The following is a 19,441-nucleotide window of genomic DNA, read 5'->3' as shown; positions in this document are numbered from 1 at the left end:
GAACTAGCTGTACCGCAATTTCTGGTGGGCTCTTGAGCGGGATCATCGTGGAGATACCTGGATAGATTCACCTCTCCTTTTTTCCAGGGCAACATGTAAAAAGTCTGCAAGGTTGAATTTTTGAAGTAAAAGTTGCTTTAGTTTTACCTTAAAGAACGCCGATCAATCTTGGCAGTTTTACTGAAAAAGGCGATCGAATGTCGCCTTTGTTTATCAGTTATAGGCCCAAACTGTGGTGGTTGTTCCTTCAAGTCGCACTTAGGGTTTGATGTTTCAAAAAATTCATTTCATTCATTCAAAAAAATATTTTTTCGTATTGCATAAACGATACAGTTTTTTACATGATAATTCAAAACATTTGCCAAAACTTGCACATTTATGTGTGGCAAACCCATTCTGACAGAACAAAATATCAAATGAATTGACAAGGTTTTTGTTAAATATGAAACTCTAGTTTCGAGTATCTGAAAGAGCCATGGCATGAAGAACAGTGAGCGTAAAACCACGACGATATCTTACCTTCACTCTTTGCTGTAGCTTGGACGGCAGTGCTTTGACACACAAATCCACCACCGCTGTGGCAAACTTGGGCAGTTGAGCAACGTGAATCATTTTAATGCGTGCTCCCAAATAATGAGCAGTTGCATCCATCAACAATTTGATTTTAGGAAACGTCAACGCCGCGACGTGCGCCATCGCCGTTTTGGAATGATCAAACACGATCGTACCTCCGGTCACTTGTAGCACTTCATTATATCCGTACGTTTCTAGCGCAAGAAAATTCAGTGAAATCAACTGTTCCAGTTTGAACGACTCCGGATTGAAATGTCCGGTACGAATCAGAAACACCATGCTTCCGTCAGTGTTTGGGCCCAGTGGAACGCAGAGACACTCCTTGATCAACGGATCTTGGAGATCTACAGAAAAAAACTCCCGTGACACTTGCAACGCCGTAAGGTACTTCTCCAGCGCTTCACACGCGTCCATCACGTTGAACTTCCGGTATCGGAGGAACCTCAGCAGGAAGACGGCATCTGTGCGGTAACGTTGGATTCGTGGATGTTTCGCGATGAACTCGCGCATTTGGGCTATCGCGGATTCTCTACGGTAATCTTCCTCGTTGAGTTCTAAACGAGCCCGTTCCAAATACTTTGATTCCAACGTGCATTCGTACACGTCATACGTTACAGGCTTCTTGGCGATACTAGGAACCGGTTCCATGATGAACTACACGAGATGGAAGTGCAAATTGAACTGATACGATGGATCTTTCTCAAAATACGAAAAACCAATTGAACAAATAGTCCTTAGTACGATTGTTTGCTTATCTGTTGAATAAGAGATTTCAGCTGAATTCGATGAAACAACTTCATCAACTAGCAAACTTTGACGCATTATGAAACACGATGAATTAAATCTCCCAATATTCTCAAAGGTACATCTAAGAGAACTATATTTTCATGAATCGTCTGCGGACAGCCCTTTTTAAATGACGTCTGACGTTTAAAAATAAGAATTGTCGTAATCGTGCCACCTTGTTGCTCGTGCATTTTTGTGCAGCTCTCCCTTACCTTTTAAGGGGTTACATACATGTAAATCGGCAAAAATGTCAGAGGTTGATTGAGCACACATTTGCACTTTTTTTTTAAATCTGTTTTAAGGGCATTAAAATATACATTTTCATCTACTAACAAAACAAATTTGAAGCCTTTTGGTTGAACCGTTGCCGAGATATTGCTATTTGAAGTTAGCAGTTTCGAAAAACGGGTGCCACGATATCTCAACACTGCTCTGACCAAACCGGCTAAAAATTTTGGTGAAGACTCGTCACACTACTCCCGTGTGCATGACGAAGGCCGATTTTCAAAAAGTTTATTTAAAAAAAAGATAAAAATACTTTTATGTTTTTCATATAAAAAATCGTCAGTATTTGATTTTTGTATTTTTCAAAAAAGCAAAATTTCAAAATCGGGCTTCGTCATGCACACGGGATATGTCTTGAGAGTCTTCACCTCAAATTTCAGCCAATTTTGTTAATCCCATCTCGAGATATCGTGGCACCCGTTAATCAACTCGGTGTTTAGAGAAAAACGCTCACAAAATTTGACAGTCCGCTTTGCGCATGGCAAAATTTTGATCTTAAATCGAGTCTTACTCAGTTTAATCATGTAATATCTTCATAAAACTTTTAGGAGTGATTGAAAATCATATTTTTAGTTGATTCATTAAATTTTCTGCATTATGAAATTTTGTGATTTTCTACATGTATGTAGCCCCTTAAACTTCACGGAGCCCCAAAACTCAATTTGAATCCTGAGATATTCATCAAAAACCGTAGAAACTCAAAATCTTTGACACTCTTCATATGCAATGTAGTTCCGATCAATCGTGCCTTGTATTTTGCCATAGCCAACATTTGCGACAACTGGACAAAAAGAATTTTAGTAAGATACAGTTTGACACTTTGGCATGCACGTCTACTATTTACATCGGCAATCAAATTCAACCAACTTTCAAGACAATGCACAACCTGAAGAGGCGATAACTGTTTTAGCCTTGTTACTGTACAATATTTTGATATTTTTGATTGGTTTCGGATAGAACAGAAAATAGTGCATTGTTTTCCAAATGTCAAGCTTCTAAGTGCTCTAAAACTGCTGTCTTTATTTAGACTGTAGTCCTAATTCACCCCAGATGATGGTAACCGATGTACTACTTTTGATGTTCTGTGTCTGTTCTAAATTAACCAATTGAAAAAAGAACTAAATATTGTGCAAACTCATGGTTAAATCAACATGGTTAATGAGATCTTGGGAGCTTGGGAGAATGGTCAGCTAAACAATACGTGCTATAGTAGGGTAGAGGAACCAGAAATCGCCCACCAGAATCTCACTGGGAATCTAAGAAATTTGACGAGAATTTAATGACAGTTTATGGTTTTCGGTTCTATTTGTTGTAGAACGTTGACAAACTATTTGCTTTTAAGTTTTCACAAGGTTTTTATCATTTACTAGTTCATTTTTGTAGAATTTTTGCGTTTTAATAAAGTGCTCTGAAGTGCCTATTTTCGCCCCCCTAAATCCTATTTTCGCCCACCCTTGGAACCAGTTCTGACCCACGAAAAAAATCAAGAAACCAAATGAAACTATGGCACAAAGCTAAGCAAATATGGTCTCCTATTGATACACAACGGATGTGCGACAAAAGGTCGAAAGACATAAGGTCGAATGGACAAAAGGTCGAATGCCAAAAGGTCGAAAGACATAAGGTCGAATGGACATAAGGTCGAAAGTGGACAAAACGTCGAATGGACAAAACGTCGAAAGGACAAAAGGTCGAATGTGAAAAAATGAAACAAATAATTATAATTATAAACATTAAAAAAATTCTTCAAAAAAAAATTGTTACATATTGCGCCTTGCAGCAATTCCTAGAGTTTTGTGTCAATCGTGCTAGGCCTAGATTTTTTCTTCACACTGCTTTGCAGGACTGAGAACTGTCAACTTTGCGCACTTTGCACCTCAGTAGAGTGCTGCTGGATAATTTTCATCACAGTTGGCAAACCGAATTTCCATCACACCATCAAACAAAACAAGTGTAATTCATCGACATCTGACCACAATCTAGTCACCAAGCTGTGGTAGCCGAGGCAGTAAAGTCATTGAGATGGTCTGTTAAAGGTTTCTGGCTCGATTCTCGTAGCTGGAAATTTTGAGTTTTTTTGACGGGTTATCTTTTTCTAATGAGCTCGAAGGCATAATTGGCAAGATACCAGGTGTAAGAAGACAATTACGACTGCTTGTTCCGGCTGTGGAATTCTAGTCTTAGGTGCCGGGGTTTAGCTATGTTTGTGGCGGCATCTTAGCTTACGACGGTTCCTCGTCAGCTTGCCGGACAGATGATGGAAAACTGGCGAGATGGATGGATGCTCGGAATTTCGTCGTTGAAGAGAAACTGATTCTTTCGTCCACAATCTATTGTTTTTTTTCCAGAATATTGTTGAGTTTACAGCCAATTCCACGTAATTTTAATAAACCATCATCATCGAGCCGTGAGAATAATGGTACCGTTTATGGACTCAGCGAACACAGCTCGAAGTGGCCGATAGAATTATGCCTTCGAGCTCAATAGAAAAAGATAACCCGTCAAAAAAACTCAAAATTTCCAGCTACGAGAATCGAGCCAGAAACCTTTAACAGACCATCTCAATGACTTTACTGCCTCGGCTACCACAGCTTGGTGACTAGATTGTGGTCAGAAGTCGATGAATTACACTTGTTTTGTTTGATGGTGTGATGGAAATTCGGTTTGCCAACTGTGATGAAAATTATCCCGCAGCACTCTACTGAGGTGCAAAGTGCGCAAAGTTGACAGTTCTCAGTCCTGCAAAGCAGTGTGATGAAAAAATCTAGGCCTAGCACGATTGACACAAAACTCTAGGAATTGCTGCAAGGCGCAATACAAATCTGATTTTTTTTCCGTGAGTTTATCCTTGGTTTATCCATCCATCCTAGTAAGGGACCATCCACAAACCACGTGGACACTTTTTTGGAAAACTCAACCCCCCCCCCCCCTCGTGGACAATAGTCCATACAAAAAAAACTTTTTTTCTATGGAGCGTGGACAATCGCCATACCCCCCCCCCCCCCTAAAGTGTCCACGTGGTTTATGGATGGTCCCTAATGATTATTTTCTTAAATAAACAGAATTACTTCCAAACCATTTTAAAATGAGCAGTTCTTCCAAAATAAGTTCGACTTCTAAAATATTTTTCAAGTATTTATTTTTAAAAACAACCTTTTCTTGTTTGTCGTAATATTTCTGTGAGTTTTTCCATTCTTTCAAACATGAGCAGTTCTTTGAAAAAAAGTTCGACTTCTTAAATATTTTTAAGAGGCAGTATTTGTAAATATTGCTCGGTTTGTTCTAGAGGTCGTATCGAGGTGCTCCGATTTGGATGAAACTTTCAGCGTTTGTTTGTTTATAGGGGAGAGTGGGGAGACTTGATCCCCTTTTTTTGTATCGCACATAACTCTGTCAATTTCTCACAAAACTATAAACTTTTTGCATGAATTAAAAGCTTAAACATTCATCTATGTTTGGCTAATAAGGGTATTTCATCAGATGAACTCTTCGAATCATGCCAAGCGTTTTAAAAAAATATTTTAAACCGGCATTTTAAAAATGTTAAGGGTAACTTGATCCCCCTTTCAACATTTTGAAGAAATCTTAAGCAAAATGTTTCTTATTCATCCAAACTTTTAATTTTCTATAAGTTACAGCAATTTCACATAAAACCTGTACGTTTGTGTTCAAAATATAACAAGTTTAGTATGTAAAATATTTAAAAACATAAAATATTAATTTTAAGACCAAAGTTAAGCATGTTTACAAAAGCTGGAAATTTTTGTTTTCAAAACTTTTGAAAAAATGTTCAAACTGCAGTAAGTTATGTACAACTATACTAAAGGAAACTATGTATGAAAACCCAGCCCAATTAATTAATCTTGAGGCTGATTCCAGTGACTGTAAAAATGTAGGGAACAAGTCTCCCTAAACGCACTTTTTTAAACAATTGATTGTAAAAATAGTATGACGATAAATTTAATATCAAATGCGTAAGGGTTTTGGAGTTGATAAGTTTATCAAACAATTCATATATAAAACATATTTTTTTGAATAATTTTTGAGTGTTTTCTATGCATATCAAAAAAAGAAAAAAAGATCTATTGGAAGTTTTTTGCAGCTCGTTTTAGAAAAATGTGTGTAACTCAATCTAAACATTTTTTTATTTTTTTCTTTGTTTTCTACAATGAGTTTTGGTTAATTTCGCACAAATTTCTAGAACAATGCTAATTGTTTTACCCACATGGTGACGAGATACAGGCTTGGGATCAAGTGTCTCCGGGAATCAAGTCTCCCCACTCTCTCTCCCCTACATGAGATGAACTCATGCCAAATATGAGCCCTCTACGACAAAGGGAAGTGGGGTAAAACGGGCTTTGAAGTTTGAGGTCCAAAACACATGAAAAATCTTAAAATTGCTCGCATTTTCGTAAAACTTCATCAATTCAAATTCTCTTAGATGCATTCGAATGGTCTTTCGAAGCCCTTCAAAATGTGCTATAGACATCCAGGAATGGTTTGACTTTTTCTCATAGCTTTTGCAAACTGCTGTTAAAAATGTTTTTTTTTAAAACCTTAATATCTTTTTGCAACAGTCTCCAACACCCATACTCCCATAGGTCAAAAGTTAGGGAATTTCATGGACTATAAGCCTACGGTATTAACTTTTTGGCCAATCGCAGTTTTTCTCATAGTTTTACGATTTTTTTAGAACAAACATTTTACAACGTTAGTTTTTGCCCTGTAGGCCAAGAAGACGGCACTTTTTGGTCTCAATTTTGTCATATTCGGAATCCTCAGTCAATTTCACGTAAGTTAGTAGTATGGGAGTAGACCTATGGGAGTATGGGTGTTGGAGGCTGTTGCAAAAAGATATTAAGGTTTTGAAAAAATCAATTTTTGGCAGTAATTTGCAAAAGCTAAGAGAAAAAGTCAAACCATTCCTGGATGTCTATAGCACATTTTGAAGGGCTTCGAAAGACCATTCGAATGCATCTAAGAGAATTTGAATTGATGAAGTTTTACGGAAATGCGAGCAATTTTAAGATTTTTCATGTGTTTTGGACCTCAAACTTCAAAGCCCGTTTTACCCCACTTCCCTTTGTCGTAGAGGGCTCATATTTGGCATGAGTTCATCTCATGTATAGACAAACAAACGCTGAAAGTTTCATCCAAATCAGAGCACCTCGATACGACCTGTTACACATTGGTAAAAAACTCGCTCTTAAGTTTTTATTTTATTTTTAAAAACAACATTTTCTTGTTTGTCGTAATATTTTTGTGAGTTTTTCCATTATTTCAAACATGAGCATAAGTTCGTTGGAGAAAAAAAGTTCGACTTCTAAAATATTTTGAAGGTTTATTTTTATTTTTAAAAACAACCTATTTTTGATTGACAAAATATCAAAATAAAAAAAGGTCAGCTTCTAAAATATTTTTAAATCAATCTTTCATGGTCAAAATAGAAAATAAAAAAAATATGACTTCAAAACCATAGCTGTATGTATAAAACAAAATCGATCGTATTTATTTATATTTTTTAAGATAAACCCCCTCTAACCACCCCCCTCCCCTCTTTTTCAAAAAGTCTCCAACAATCCGGGGCAAGTTTTTATTCAGAAGACTTCTAAATTTTTAAGAATATAGAAGTGAAATTAAAGAAAAACGTTCAAATCACCTTTCCATAGCTGCTTTTCAATATTTGTGTATTTAGGCTCACATCAAAAGTTTTGTTTTGTAAAATGTTTTTTTTTAATTCGACCTTTTGTCCTTTCGACGTTTTGTCCATTCGACCATTTGTCCATTCGACCTTTTGGCATTCGACCTTTTGTCCATTCGACCTTATGTCTTTCGACCTTTTGTCATACATTCCCCTAGGAGTTTTTTTTTAACAGATATCCCACTAATTTTGAGGTTCTAACTAAAACCAAAACATGTTCTCACTCATAAAAAATATGACTAAATTAAAATTCCTGATAGAACTCATGTGTTCCTATTCATCCAAGATAAGGGCACACAAGTACAATTAGCCCCATGTTGTTGTTGATTTTATTAGGGGAACTTTAACCCTATGGGTCATTCGCTCCCGAATTGACTCAATAGAAAACTTCAAGTACCTCTTAAATAAAAATATTAAAGCACATATGTGCTGTTTTGAAGGATATCGTGTAACTACTTTTCCCTCCTTTGCTCAATTTGTTCTACAGTAAAATCTTACCACGAGTTTAGGTTAATTTTTGAACTGAAGTTTTTACCAAAACACTCAAATGAAAGAAATAAAATAAAATTAATAATTAACCTTTAAAAATAATCTGGAATGAACCAAATATATTTTCAAGCACATTTCGCTGCGATTGGATAAGTTTTTTATGGTAAATGCAAACTGGTTCTAGATAAAATCTGAAAACACAATACTAGAAAATTGGATCTCATGGTTTTTCATGACCCCAGAAATCGCCCACTTGATTTTATTGAAATAACCTTTGGTAAACTTTTAAAACAGGTAAATCACTATATTTTCATGAAATTCCGACATGCAGTGAAGCAATAAATTATTCATATACATTATTTTCGGACAAAATGAGTTGTTTTCCCTCATTACCATTATTACCCGCTGTAGTTGAAATTGACAAAAATATGGCGGCTGCAATAAGGCTTTTTTTAAATGCTTATAAAAACTTAACAAACAATACAAATTCACTAGGAAAGTTTTAATTAGAGCTAGAAATATATGAATATGTAAACCTGCATAATAAATTCAACCAAAAAATGGTTAGCTAAATACAGATTAAACCAGTAGGTGGGCGAAAACTGGAGCAGGGCGAAAATTGGGTCCTCTACCCTATTGTTTTTTAAGGTAATTAATTGTGTTTAAGCTACCCTACCTTAATCCTTCGCTGCAGCTTGGACGACAGTGCCTTGGAAAAAATTGTAACTACCGTGCCGGCAATCTTGGGTAGCTGAATCAGGTGTATCCTTTTAATTCGCGCTCCCAATATATTGTTCATAGCATTCGTCATTATTTTAATTTTGGTCAGCGTCATAGCCCCAACGTGACCCATCGTCATTCCGTGAAGGTCAACCACAACCGTAAATCCGGTCACTTGATAAACTTCTTCGTACGCGTACATGTCCACTGTAAGAGTGCACAAACGCACTATCTGTTCCGGTTCGAACGTGTCCGGATCAAAAGAACCCAATCGAATCAGACACACCAAGCTTCCATCACTATTCTGTCCAAGTGGGACACACGTGCATCGCTCGATCATTGGATTGTCGAGATCCACGTTGAACTTTTTGTATCGAAGGAACCTCAACAGGAAGATGGCATCCGTGCGACATCGCTGGATTCGAGGATGCTTTGCGATGAACTCGCGCATCCGAGCTATCGCGGGTTCTCTGCGGTAATCCTCTTCGTTGAGTTCTATGCGAGCCTGATCCAGGTACTTTGGTTCCAGCGTGGTTTGGAACTCGTCATACGTTGCAGGCTTCTTCTCAACACTTGGAACCAGTGCCATGATTAACTACACGTGGCGGATGCTTGAGTTGAACTGATACGACGGAGACAACTTGAAATTGAACTAACATTCTCATATGTTTGTTTTGCTTTGGATAAACTTCAGTTTAGTTTGGAGAAACACCTGTACTATCAAGTCTCAAGGACAAATTATGATTCGTAGTAGCTAGTTATGAGACATCCTTGAGGGTGTCAATGTAATCCATTTGGAATCTTTTCCAGCGATGGGATTTCTTACCTTAATCCGCTGCTGCAACTTGGGCGACAGTGCCTTGGAAATTAAATCAACTACCGTTGCGGCAATCTTGGGCAGTCGGACGAGATGAATCCGTTGGATGCGGACTCCCAGGTAATTGTGCGTTGAATCCATTATGACACTCAATTTAGGCAACGTGATAGCACCAGCGTGGGCCAGCGTCATTCCGTGAAGATCAATCACGGCCGTAATTCCGGTCACTTGATACACTTCATCGTACACGTACGTTTCTAGCGCAAGCATGTTCAAGCGCACTACCTGTTCCGGCTCGAACGTGGCCGGATCGAAGGATCCCACTCGAATCAGAAACACCATGCTCCCGTCACTATTCTGCCCAAGTGGGACACACATGCATCGCTCGATCATTGGATTTTCGAGATCTAACGTGAAAAACTCTGGCGATACTTGCAACGCCGTTAGACACCGCTCCAGCACTTCACACGCGGCATCCACGTTGAACTTCCGGTACCGAAGGAACCTCAACAGAAATATGGCATCCGTACGACATCGTTGGATTCGTGGGTGCTTTGCGATGAACTCTCGCATCCGGGCTATCGCCGGTTCTATTCGGAAACTCTCCTCGTTGAGTTCTAACCGAGCCCGTTCTTGGTACTTTGGTTCCAGCGTGCTTTCGTACACGTCATACGTGGCGGGTTTCTTCTCGACACTGGGAACCGGAGGCATACTGAACCGAACGCAACGGACGTATCAAAGGAAATGTCGTGCGGATAAAGAGTTTGGAAATTTATAACCATTTAGACAAGTTGCCTTGTGATTCGATGCATCAACGCCAATCAAGCCGAACCGCAATATAAAAACAATCTCAAAATTGTTTTTAGAAGACTTCAAGTTTCGGCAAATTTTTAAGGTTTCATTGGACAAAACCTACTAGCTTTTGATTTGATGAGTTTTTAAAAAAACGCTCTTTTTTTTACAAAATTAACGTTTCAGCAAATCGATGCCTCTGTGCTCTTATTCCTAACTGGATAGGAATCATAACAAGCTTAGAACAAGAGAGCACAGTGGCATCGAAATTGCAAATATTTCAAATCAAGACACCTGGTTCTTCAGGGATTTCATAATTTTAATGGAAACAGAAGTCTAATCAATTGAAAATAGTTTGAAATACATTTAGGTCATTTCACCTCAACTGTACACAAAAAAGTGCAAATTTAAAATTGACTTTTTCTGATCAAGCTCAAATTTTGTGAAGCTATTAATACTATCAAAAAATGTAAGAAACCCGATTTTGAACCAAATTGGACCACCTTTTTTTTTGGCATAGCCCCAATATTTGCGATTTTCGTATTTTTTTTTTTTTTCAAAAAACCTCTTTTTTCAAATGGTCATACCTCGAAACAAAAAATTATAGAGCAAAACTTTACAGTTATTTTTTGGCAAAATGCATCGCGTGGTACTTAAAAATGACGCCATTAAATCAGCGTTCAATTTCCTTTATAAATAACTGTAAAGTTTTGCTCCATCATTTTTTGTTTCCGAGATATGGCCATTAAAAAAAAGGTTTTTTGCAAAAATGACAAAAAACGCAAAACTTTGGGGGTGGTACAATTTGGTTCAAAATCGGGATTCTTACATGTTTTGATTTGAGCTTTGACTGGACTAATGGCTTGTTAAATCAATTTTTAGTTAGGGTATTTGTCCCTATCTTGGGCCTAGAACCTATTTAGGGTCTACCAAACTTAATTCAACGAAATTGAGCATTTCACCAAATCTGGCAGGGATCTGCCACTTGAGAATGATTCGTGCTGTCATTATCTTCATTTTGGTGGGCAAGAATAATTCAATCTTTCCTCTTAAATTAGAAATAATGCAATAAATATATCACTCTTCACATTTTTCTTAGCAAATTGCCACTTGCCCATTAGGTCCAACATTTTCACCACTTTTGCTTACCGCTTCTTGTCACTCAGCGTCAAGGCGTTCATCACTCAGCACACGAAAGAGAGCTCTCCCCCGAATCTCCAACCACCGGCAATATGTTTTTATTGGTGGGTTGTACAATCCCGTTGCAAAAACAATCACTTAATTGCCTCCAAATCATTACAATAACTGATTAAAGTCTCTCAAAGAGAATAGCTCAATTTTCAGACCATTTGACCCTTCTACAAATTGTGACAGTGTGTGTGCGCTTTTCACAAGCTACAGTCATTCTTGCATATTACGGGCTTGTTGTTTGGCTACGCAAGAATTGTTTAATTATGTTTAAAACTCGTAAAGAATGATATAAATTATGTCAAAGCTAATTATTCACGTAATGCAAGTGAAATCAATCATTCTAATGTTTATTTGTGGCTTAAAACATCACAATGATTTAGCATATTTGTCGACCGAATTTATGCGGCTGTACTGTACGAGCTGGGGCTGAACCGTACGTCAAAAAAGTTCGCCACGTGCTTCGAGATTTCAACCAATCAGAAGGTAAGCCGAAAATATGCACAAAGAAGGTCGTAAGCTAGACGCAATATCCCCAAAATAGGGGCAAAAAGTGTTTTAGTTTTTCGTGCTTTTACAGCGATATAGGTTTTTTTTTTAATCAAAATGTTGATATTGTACGAGCGTAAGCATTAAAAAACCAACTTATTCATGTAAAACAAACTAGGCTGCCAATAGAACCTTTGAGAATATATCAAATTAAAAGTGCGCTCTGCTTAGTAGGCCCAAAATAGGGACAAATACCCTATTTTTTCAAAATGCACATGCCTCAAGAACACGAACAAAACGACCTAAAGACTTGCACAGGGGGTACCCCTACGAACCCCTTTCAACCTTTAAGCCCCATAAACTGGAAATCTCCTCTTACCTTTAACCTTTGCTGCAGCTTTGTCGAGAGGGCCGCTATGCAAAAGTCCGCCACCACGGCCGCATACTTGGGCAGCTGGACGACGTGGATCTGCTTGACGCGCGCCGCCAGGATATCGTTCGTGGCGGTCATCATGATCTTCAGCTTGGGCAGCGTCATCGCGCCAAAGTGGGCCATCGTGGCGCCGGCGCAATCGACCACCACCACCAGCCCGGTCACCTGGTACAGTTCTTCGTAGATGTACGTTTCCATGAGAAGGGACGCCAAACTGGACAAGTGTTCTGGGGTTATGGTTTTGGGGTCGGACTGACCGAACCGGATCGTGGCCACGAGATTTCCCTGGCGATTCCGTCCCAGTGGTACGATGAGGCGCTGCTTGATGAGATGCTCTTGGGCTTCAGGGTCCACTTGGAAAAACGGCCGAGCCACTTGCGTTACCATCAGGAATCTCTCCAGTGTTTCACAGGCTGCTACAACGTTGAACTTCCGGAATCGGAGGAACCTCAGCAGAAAGATGGCGTCCGTACGGCAACGCACGATTTGCGGATGTTTTGCGATGAACTCACGCATCTGAGCTAGCGCCGGTTCGCGGGTGTAATCGTCCTCGTGCAGCTCATCGCGGGCCATGGTCCGATACTTTGGCTCCAGCGAGGATCGGTACTCGTCGTAGCACGAAGGTCGTTTCTCCAACCCGGGAACGGAATCCATGGCGAACCGTAGGACCCAAAGTCACACTTTAAACTAACAACCGGTGTGATGAATAAAACATCACGGTCCTTACTGCCATCACCAACCAACGTCAGAACTCGTCGGAGCGATGCAAACTGCAACCTGCACTCGAGAGAAAGAGTGGGAACTCGACGACGTCGAGTAGCAGGTGTAATTGCATAGTCGCAGTGCCTAAGTAATTGCTACAGCCAAGATGATGTAAAACGTACTAGCCACCACCGCACCGTCTGCGGTTGACTTCCCAGGTAGATTGAGCTAACGCGTTGAGAGACTGATTAGCCTAAACAACTGATCCACCGTGACCCCCAGCTGCAGCAGCCGCACTCACTGGCCAGGGAACCTCGTCGTGTGCACGCGCTCAGATTACATCTTTGGGAATAAATTACAAACTTATCTCATCGCGGCGAGACAATTTAAACCTGGAACGCGCAGTTGTCACAGAAATGCAAGTCTGTAGGGGAGAGTTGGGAAAAGTTTCACATTATTTTAAACATCTTCAGTCTGTTTGGCGATATTAGCATAAATACCCTCATGATAAACTATGCAGTTTCTGAAAATATTTGAAATTACATAATCGAACAAACCGTTGCGATCGTTCATCACTTCCAGAAAAGTTGTTTCCTCGTTAATTATTGCATTTTCTAGAAAACAATCACACACAAAAATCGGTTGCATGTCGGGTGCCATTAGCTACCGTGCCTGGCACGTAAGGAAAGTTTTAAACAAATCAACAGAAGTAATTTGTTTTGAGGTTTCAAGGAAGATTGTCAAATTGTTTACAGTAGTTAAATAATATAAGATGTCTTGTGGAGATTACTTCTTGTTTGTAATATTAAGATGGGAATTCATTTTAAAAAAGTTACTTAATCTATCATTAGGAAGTTGGTGCCTTTCTTAAATTCATATAAAACCTTTATTCATAAAAGCATCATTGACCCATTTTTTGCATACCTTTTTTTCGAAATGCCCTTATTAACTTTTTTGCTCAAGACATCAAATCGACCAGAAAATCTCTTCCTAAGGTACTGATTTTCGAACATTTACAAACAATTTTGTATTGTCAGCTATCAAAATAATAATGGACGAACCAATGATGCAAAATTGATGTTTTAGTTATATGGAAGCTATCGACAAAGTTTAAGCCAGATTCAAAATATTAAATTCATTTCCGATTTTTTGTGAATAGTTAGTCATGAGTGTTGCTCAACCCTTGTGTGCTGAGTCAATAAAATCATTTATTGATTCATAAACAACGTCCACATAACTCGGTAATGAAACTGAGAATTGCGTCAACAAATTAAGTTCTAATCAACCTTCAAATTTTGGAAATTCAGCCGCTCGATCGTTTCTTCTAACTCAACGAATGTGTAAGACAACCAACCGTTCTCTACCGAGCTTTCGAAACATTCAAGCCGTCTATAGGCACTGCCAATGACGACGCAGCCAGATCAACCGATTGAACGATGATGGCGATGATGGCCTATTGCCACATGCGATGAACGGTTCAGCACTGGATCGGATTTGTTTGTCTTTGAGTCGAGCAGCAGCTTCTGTTTGAAGAGTTTGGATTTGTTTTCTTGTTTTGTTTTTGGTAACCAACGGCACAAGACTTGCCCAAGATGCCATGGAAACTTCATTAATGGACCAATGTCTCAACGAGAACACTTTTTTCTTGTGAAATATCTGCTGGCTGCTTATTTGAACGAAAATGGACGAGATTTTTGTTAAGCACATGAAAAAGTTTTTTTGTAAACATTTGTAATTTTTTAATAATAATTTATTGACAAAAACTTTGCGGGAACATTAAATTTATAACTAAAACTGTCTATTTTGTTTCGTTTTTAAATATCAAAGAAAACCAAGTCTAACAGATTATTTAAAAATAAGCATCTCTCTTAAAATTATAAAAAAATATTTTCAAAAGATTTTTCATGGTTTAAAAATAAACCAATTTTTTTAAAAAAATATTTTATTTGAAGATTTTCAAAAAAATAAAGATGTTTAACATCCTACAACTTATTTATATTATTAACTTCAAGATACGGTACAAGCAGACTGATCTGTGCGATGTTTAAACGCAGTATGTCTACATCTGGGCGCATACATATCGATGTGGAGGTTATTAAATGGCTCAAAATTTATATTAAATAAAATTTTTTTTAAATAGGTCTATGATGTAGTTTAAGCTGATTATTTTTTTTCTGTTTAAGTTTAATGTTCTTTTTCTTCAAAGGAAATCCCTCCTGGCAAAACACCGGTTCAGGGATCAAATCTCGGTCGGTATCTTTGAAATCAGACATTTGGACTTTGAATATGAAAAAAAAACGGAAATGAATCAGGTGGTATTCGAACTCACAACTTTGGATTGATGGTTTGAGACTGAAGGTTATAGAAAATGTTGACGAATGACATTTTACTTTTCTCTATCATCCACGATCATCCTACCGCAACAACGTTTAACCACAAAACCAATTGGGTCCTAAAATTGAGCTTAAATTTGTAATATTTTTGGCTCTTTTGTTGTAATAAAAACAGGTTTTATTTTTTGTCCCGCCCGTGTGGATCAATCGGACCGCGCACTGGACTCACAACTCAGAGGTCGCCGGTTCGAATCCCGCGGTGGGCGCTCTTAAATTCTTTGTGTAAATATGGGTATTCGGCGCCGTCGCTCCGTGCCATACTTTCATACACTTAGGAGCCCAGGGCGGCGAAGTCCTTGTAGATAAAAGGAAGACACTAGTGGTTGGTACTAGCAATGGTGGCTGACAGCTATAAAGTCAACTTCGTTTTTTTCGTTTATTTTTTTTATCATGAAGCAAACACTTTAATTTACCGCAACCAACACGTTAATTCTACCTTAATTTTAAAAGTGTCACATAAATAATAAACTAAAACAATTTTAGCCAACTTCCGTCCCTAGTCAACGTTCAGCTTCTTGAAGCTTCCGGCCACTCCGGACTCGATGCTGCCGTCGGTGGTCTGGTGCCACAGCGACTTATACCGGGTGGCGTCGATTTCCATTTCGTCCAGCAGCAGCAACTCCTGACGTTTGTCCTGAGCCCGTTTGATAAACTTTCGCTTCAGCTCTTCCGGATCCTGGGTGCCACCGGGATAGTCCGTGGTCAGCATCGATACCTCCAGGTGCTTGGTGGCATCCTCCATCGATTTGTGGCACTGGAATGAGGGAAAGAAAATGCATAGAATGGTCAACCAAACCAAACGTGTTTGTTATTGTTTTTATTGCGTGCTTAATTTTTTTTATTCATGGTCAAACATTGTAGAGTTGTTGATAACCAGCGTCGTGTTGGAAGTCATCTTGGATTATAAATTCACAAATTACTTTTGCTCATATCGATGTTCGATGACCTCAAATTAAATGCTGGTTCATCATTTTAGACACCATCTCGATTATTTCAATATCCTAAGACTCTTTGATTCCGACGTTAGCCTTAGAAAAGGCAGCTAACAAGAAACGTCAAGCTATTTCCCCCTGAAGAAGGCGCCAATCAGCGCCGAAACGTCGGACACAGCATAAACAGCGTTTCACTTTGCCCAGACTAAGTAGCCGATCAAACTCAAAATATTACACAATAATAATGCAAAATTTATTTTATACCCAGGCCTTTTACACGCAGCTGGATTACCATAAACAGGGGTGACTTTGATAGGATTTCAATTTGTTTTTGAAATATTTTCCAACAGGTAAGGTTTTTCTCATGATTATTATTTTTAAAACATGTACTGGCGTAGGCCACACAAAGTCCATGCACTACTTTGGAAAAAAAGTTTTTTCAATAGTGTTTAGAAAAATAGTTACGTTAAAAATTCTTAGTTTAAATTCCGGGGTGACTTTGATAGTCATATTTTTTCTTGTTAAAATCATATTTAAGATGTTTAAACTTTATTTCTACGTTAAATGTAGCATCACTAAGGTTGCTGATACAGTTTTTAAGAAAAAAAATCACTGTTTATAATTAGTTAACTAAGTTTATAAGCTTTTTAACAAAATACATATAAATTTAAGGTAAAATTGTTAAAAAGTCGGAATTTTGGTATGAAATTTGTTGAAACTAGTTTTGTTTATAAAATTATCGATTTATATTGCATTTTATATGAATTCAAAACACAAATCACAAGTTTTCACATTTGACATGAAATTTTTTCAACTGAAATTGCCTATAAATTTTGAGATTTTTTTAAGCTGTGTTATCAAAAACACATATTATTTATTATTTAAAAAGTTATTAAACCTTCTCCTAGTGGAAAATTGTCCAAAGAATCCGAAAAGTAGTTGATAGTGTCCCAACCAATGATTTGCACCTATTATAAAGTATGATTTAACTTTTGGTTATTTTTGTTGAGAGCTTTTAACAAATCTTGTTCAGGTGGGGCAAGTGTATCATATGGATTTTTAGTATGGTAAAAAATACGAATTGTTGCAACAACATATTTTATTGGGAAACAAATATATAAAAGTTCTTAAAAATTGATAAACAATTGTTAAAAAAATGTCCATACAAAATAAAGTGATATTATGAAAATTTACTATTTATCAACTAAGTAATTATTTTTTTCATAAAAACGATCAAATTTTTAGTAAAAGATTATTATTAAATCTTAAAATGAAAGAAACGTTTCAAATACATTCTAATCTGATGTTTCAAAGTGATAGCAGTTCAATTGTTAGCAAATTAACATGTTGTTTCATGCATTGTTCCTCTTGCCCCAACGGGTTGTTCGTCTTTCCCCACTAGTTGAGTAGAAAGTACGGAAATCAAAATTTCTAAAATCAATTTTTTACATTGAAAAACAGGATTTTTTTTAAATTTGTTCTATCAAAGTCTTAGTCAAGACCTGAAATAAGATGATTATGAAAAAATCCGACAGATGTTTTAACGTTTTTAATGGATTTTAACGAGCATTTCCTTAGCTTGTTACACTTGCCCCACTTTCCCCTACGCCATTCAATGATGACCAAACTACAGGCCTCCATCGTCTGCTCTTCAGCAAACAATGACAGATTTACCAAAGGGAGTGTAAGAAAGCGATCGAAACATCCGAATTATTTGACTCTGCTTGCGGAAAAAAATGTCAACAGCTATCCACTTACAAACAATCGCTCCTTCAATTTTTGGCTGAGACAAGAAATGGCTAAATCGCCAATCATGACCGCCAGCTTAGGAAATCCGGCCACGTGCACCTCCTTGATTCTCATCGGGAGCGATTTATTCACGCACTCTATCGCGTTGCGCACCTCGGTCAAGGACCACAACGCCAACAACTGCATCGAAATGTCCGCGTAGTCCAAAACGACAACATAACCTCCGATCTGCGTTTCCTCGTCGTCGGCGAGGGTTTCCAAAAACAGAAACATGTTGCGAGCCATTTGGACTGAATTGAACCGATCCAGGTTGAAGTTTTTGTGCCGTGCCATAATCACTGTCCGCCCCCTGGAGTCACGCCCCCAAAACTGAAACATGTGATCGTCCAGTAGTTGCTTCATGTCCTTCCGGTCTGGATCTAACTTGGCGAACCACTGCGGAAAGGTTTGTCTCATCGCCAGGTAACGCTCGAGTGTTTCCTGAGCCCGTGGGACGGAGAACTTGCGCATCCTTAGAAACCGTAGCAAAAACACCGAATCCGTGCGACACTTTCTAATCAACGGATGTTTGGCGATCCACTCGCGCATTTGCGCCAACGATTGTTTACGATTTTCGTCCGTTTCCTGGAGATCATCTCGAGCGATTTTGGCGTAAAGTTCTTCCAAAGGATTGTTTTTCTTGTTTTCTAAGCCAAAGGTAGCCATACTGAACAAGAAATTAACGTCTGTCTCGGATAGGAACTCTAAACTCACTAATCGAAAGAATTTTATTCACCAGCGACTTGGAGAGCATAATATACTTCAATCTAATGGAGTTCGACTTGAAGTTACCTCTCCCACAGCAATTGATGAAGGACATCAGGTTCGAGCCGTATTTTAGCAACTTTATTTCAATTTGAAAATACAAGCTGACCAATGGCAATAGACTATTAACCCTCTACAACCTAACCCCGCCTTTAGACGGGTTTCGATTCAAAAAATCTCCAAAAATCAATTTTCCAGCCGATTTTTGATCTTTAAAAAGCATTGGAAAGAAGAACTCTTAAAATTTTAGAAAATTTCAGGGTTGGAAGTTTAACTTGTTTTATGTGACTTTGCCAATGTTTTTAAAAATGTAAATTTTCCGGGGTCAACTTTGGCTGTGTTTTTTACTAACATTTCCTATATTTTCAGTAAAAAGAAGTATGCAGTAATTTTTGTAGTGTCCCAGACTATGCCTCTACGCATTTTTTTTGCAATTTAAATGATGATGGTGCCATTCTATAGCAGAAAATGTGAAAAACATACAAAAATTGAAAAAGTGACTGTAAAAACGTGAAAAAATTAGATAGGCAAAATGTATTTATATTAGGTGGTAGAATAGGCCAAATACTACTAAAAACAAACATACAC

The 19,441-nt window shown here is 38.1% G+C and overlaps 5 protein-coding genes across 6 annotated transcripts in view; all 5 read right to left on the bottom strand.

Annotated features, from left to right (window-relative positions):
• Nucleotides 1-3: 3 nt before the first annotated feature.
• LOC120424787 (clavesin-1-like) lies at nt 4-1,221 on the bottom strand. Its single transcript, XM_039588994.1, has 2 exons — nt 520-1,221; nt 4-21 (listed from the first exon to the last, which is right to left on the bottom strand). Exons 1-2 carry the CDS (start codon nt 1,219-1,221, stop codon nt 4-6), a joined length of 720 nt encoding a protein of 239 aa, XP_039444928.1.
• An 86-nt stretch (nt 1,222-1,307) lies between these two features.
• On the bottom strand, nt 1,308-9,143 carry LOC120424788 (clavesin-1-like). The gene is made up of 2 exons (XM_039588995.1): nt 8,511-9,143; nt 1,308-1,328 (listed from the first exon to the last, which is right to left on the bottom strand). The coding sequence occupies exons 1-2, from the start codon at nt 9,141-9,143 to the stop codon at nt 1,308-1,310; spliced, it is 654 nt and encodes a 217-aa protein (XP_039444929.1).
• A 165-nt stretch (nt 9,144-9,308) lies between these two features.
• Nucleotides 9,309-10,210, bottom strand: LOC120424789 (clavesin-1-like). The gene has a single exon (XM_039588996.1). It carries the CDS (start codon nt 10,080-10,082, stop codon nt 9,309-9,311), a length of 774 nt encoding a protein of 257 aa, XP_039444930.1. The 5' UTR covers nt 10,083-10,210.
• A 1,970-nt stretch (nt 10,211-12,180) lies between these two features.
• Nucleotides 12,181-12,927, bottom strand: LOC120424790 (retinaldehyde-binding protein 1-like). The gene has a single exon (XM_039588998.1). It carries the CDS (start codon nt 12,925-12,927, stop codon nt 12,181-12,183), a length of 747 nt encoding a protein of 248 aa, XP_039444932.1.
• Nucleotides 12,928-15,561: 2,634 nt separating this feature from the next.
• LOC120424799 (retinaldehyde-binding protein 1-like) overlaps nt 15,562-19,441 on the bottom strand; it is a 30,416-nt gene continuing 26,536 nt past the window's right edge. The window contains exons 1-2 of one of the 2 annotated variants that reach the window (XM_039589012.2): nt 18,059-18,928; nt 15,562-16,122 (exon numbers count right to left, since the gene is read on the bottom strand). In XM_039589012.2, coding sequence (XP_039444946.1) covers nt 15,865-16,122; nt 18,059-18,754 — 954 coding nt within the window. In that variant the 5' untranslated portion in view covers nt 18,755-18,928 and the 3' untranslated portion in view covers nt 15,562-15,864. Of the gene's footprint in view, nt 16,123-18,058; nt 18,929-19,441 lie in introns of those variants that run through there. The other variant, XM_039589011.2, reaches the window with a different exon arrangement.

The sequence above is a fragment of the Culex pipiens genome, chromosome 3, assembly GCF_016801865.2.
Source record: "Culex pipiens pallens isolate TS chromosome 3, TS_CPP_V2, whole genome shotgun sequence".
Lineage (NCBI taxonomy): Eukaryota > Metazoa > Arthropoda > Insecta > Diptera > Culicidae > Culex > Culex pipiens.
Note: the sequence above shows the minus strand (reverse complement) of the source record. Positions and strands in the feature narration are given on the sequence as shown.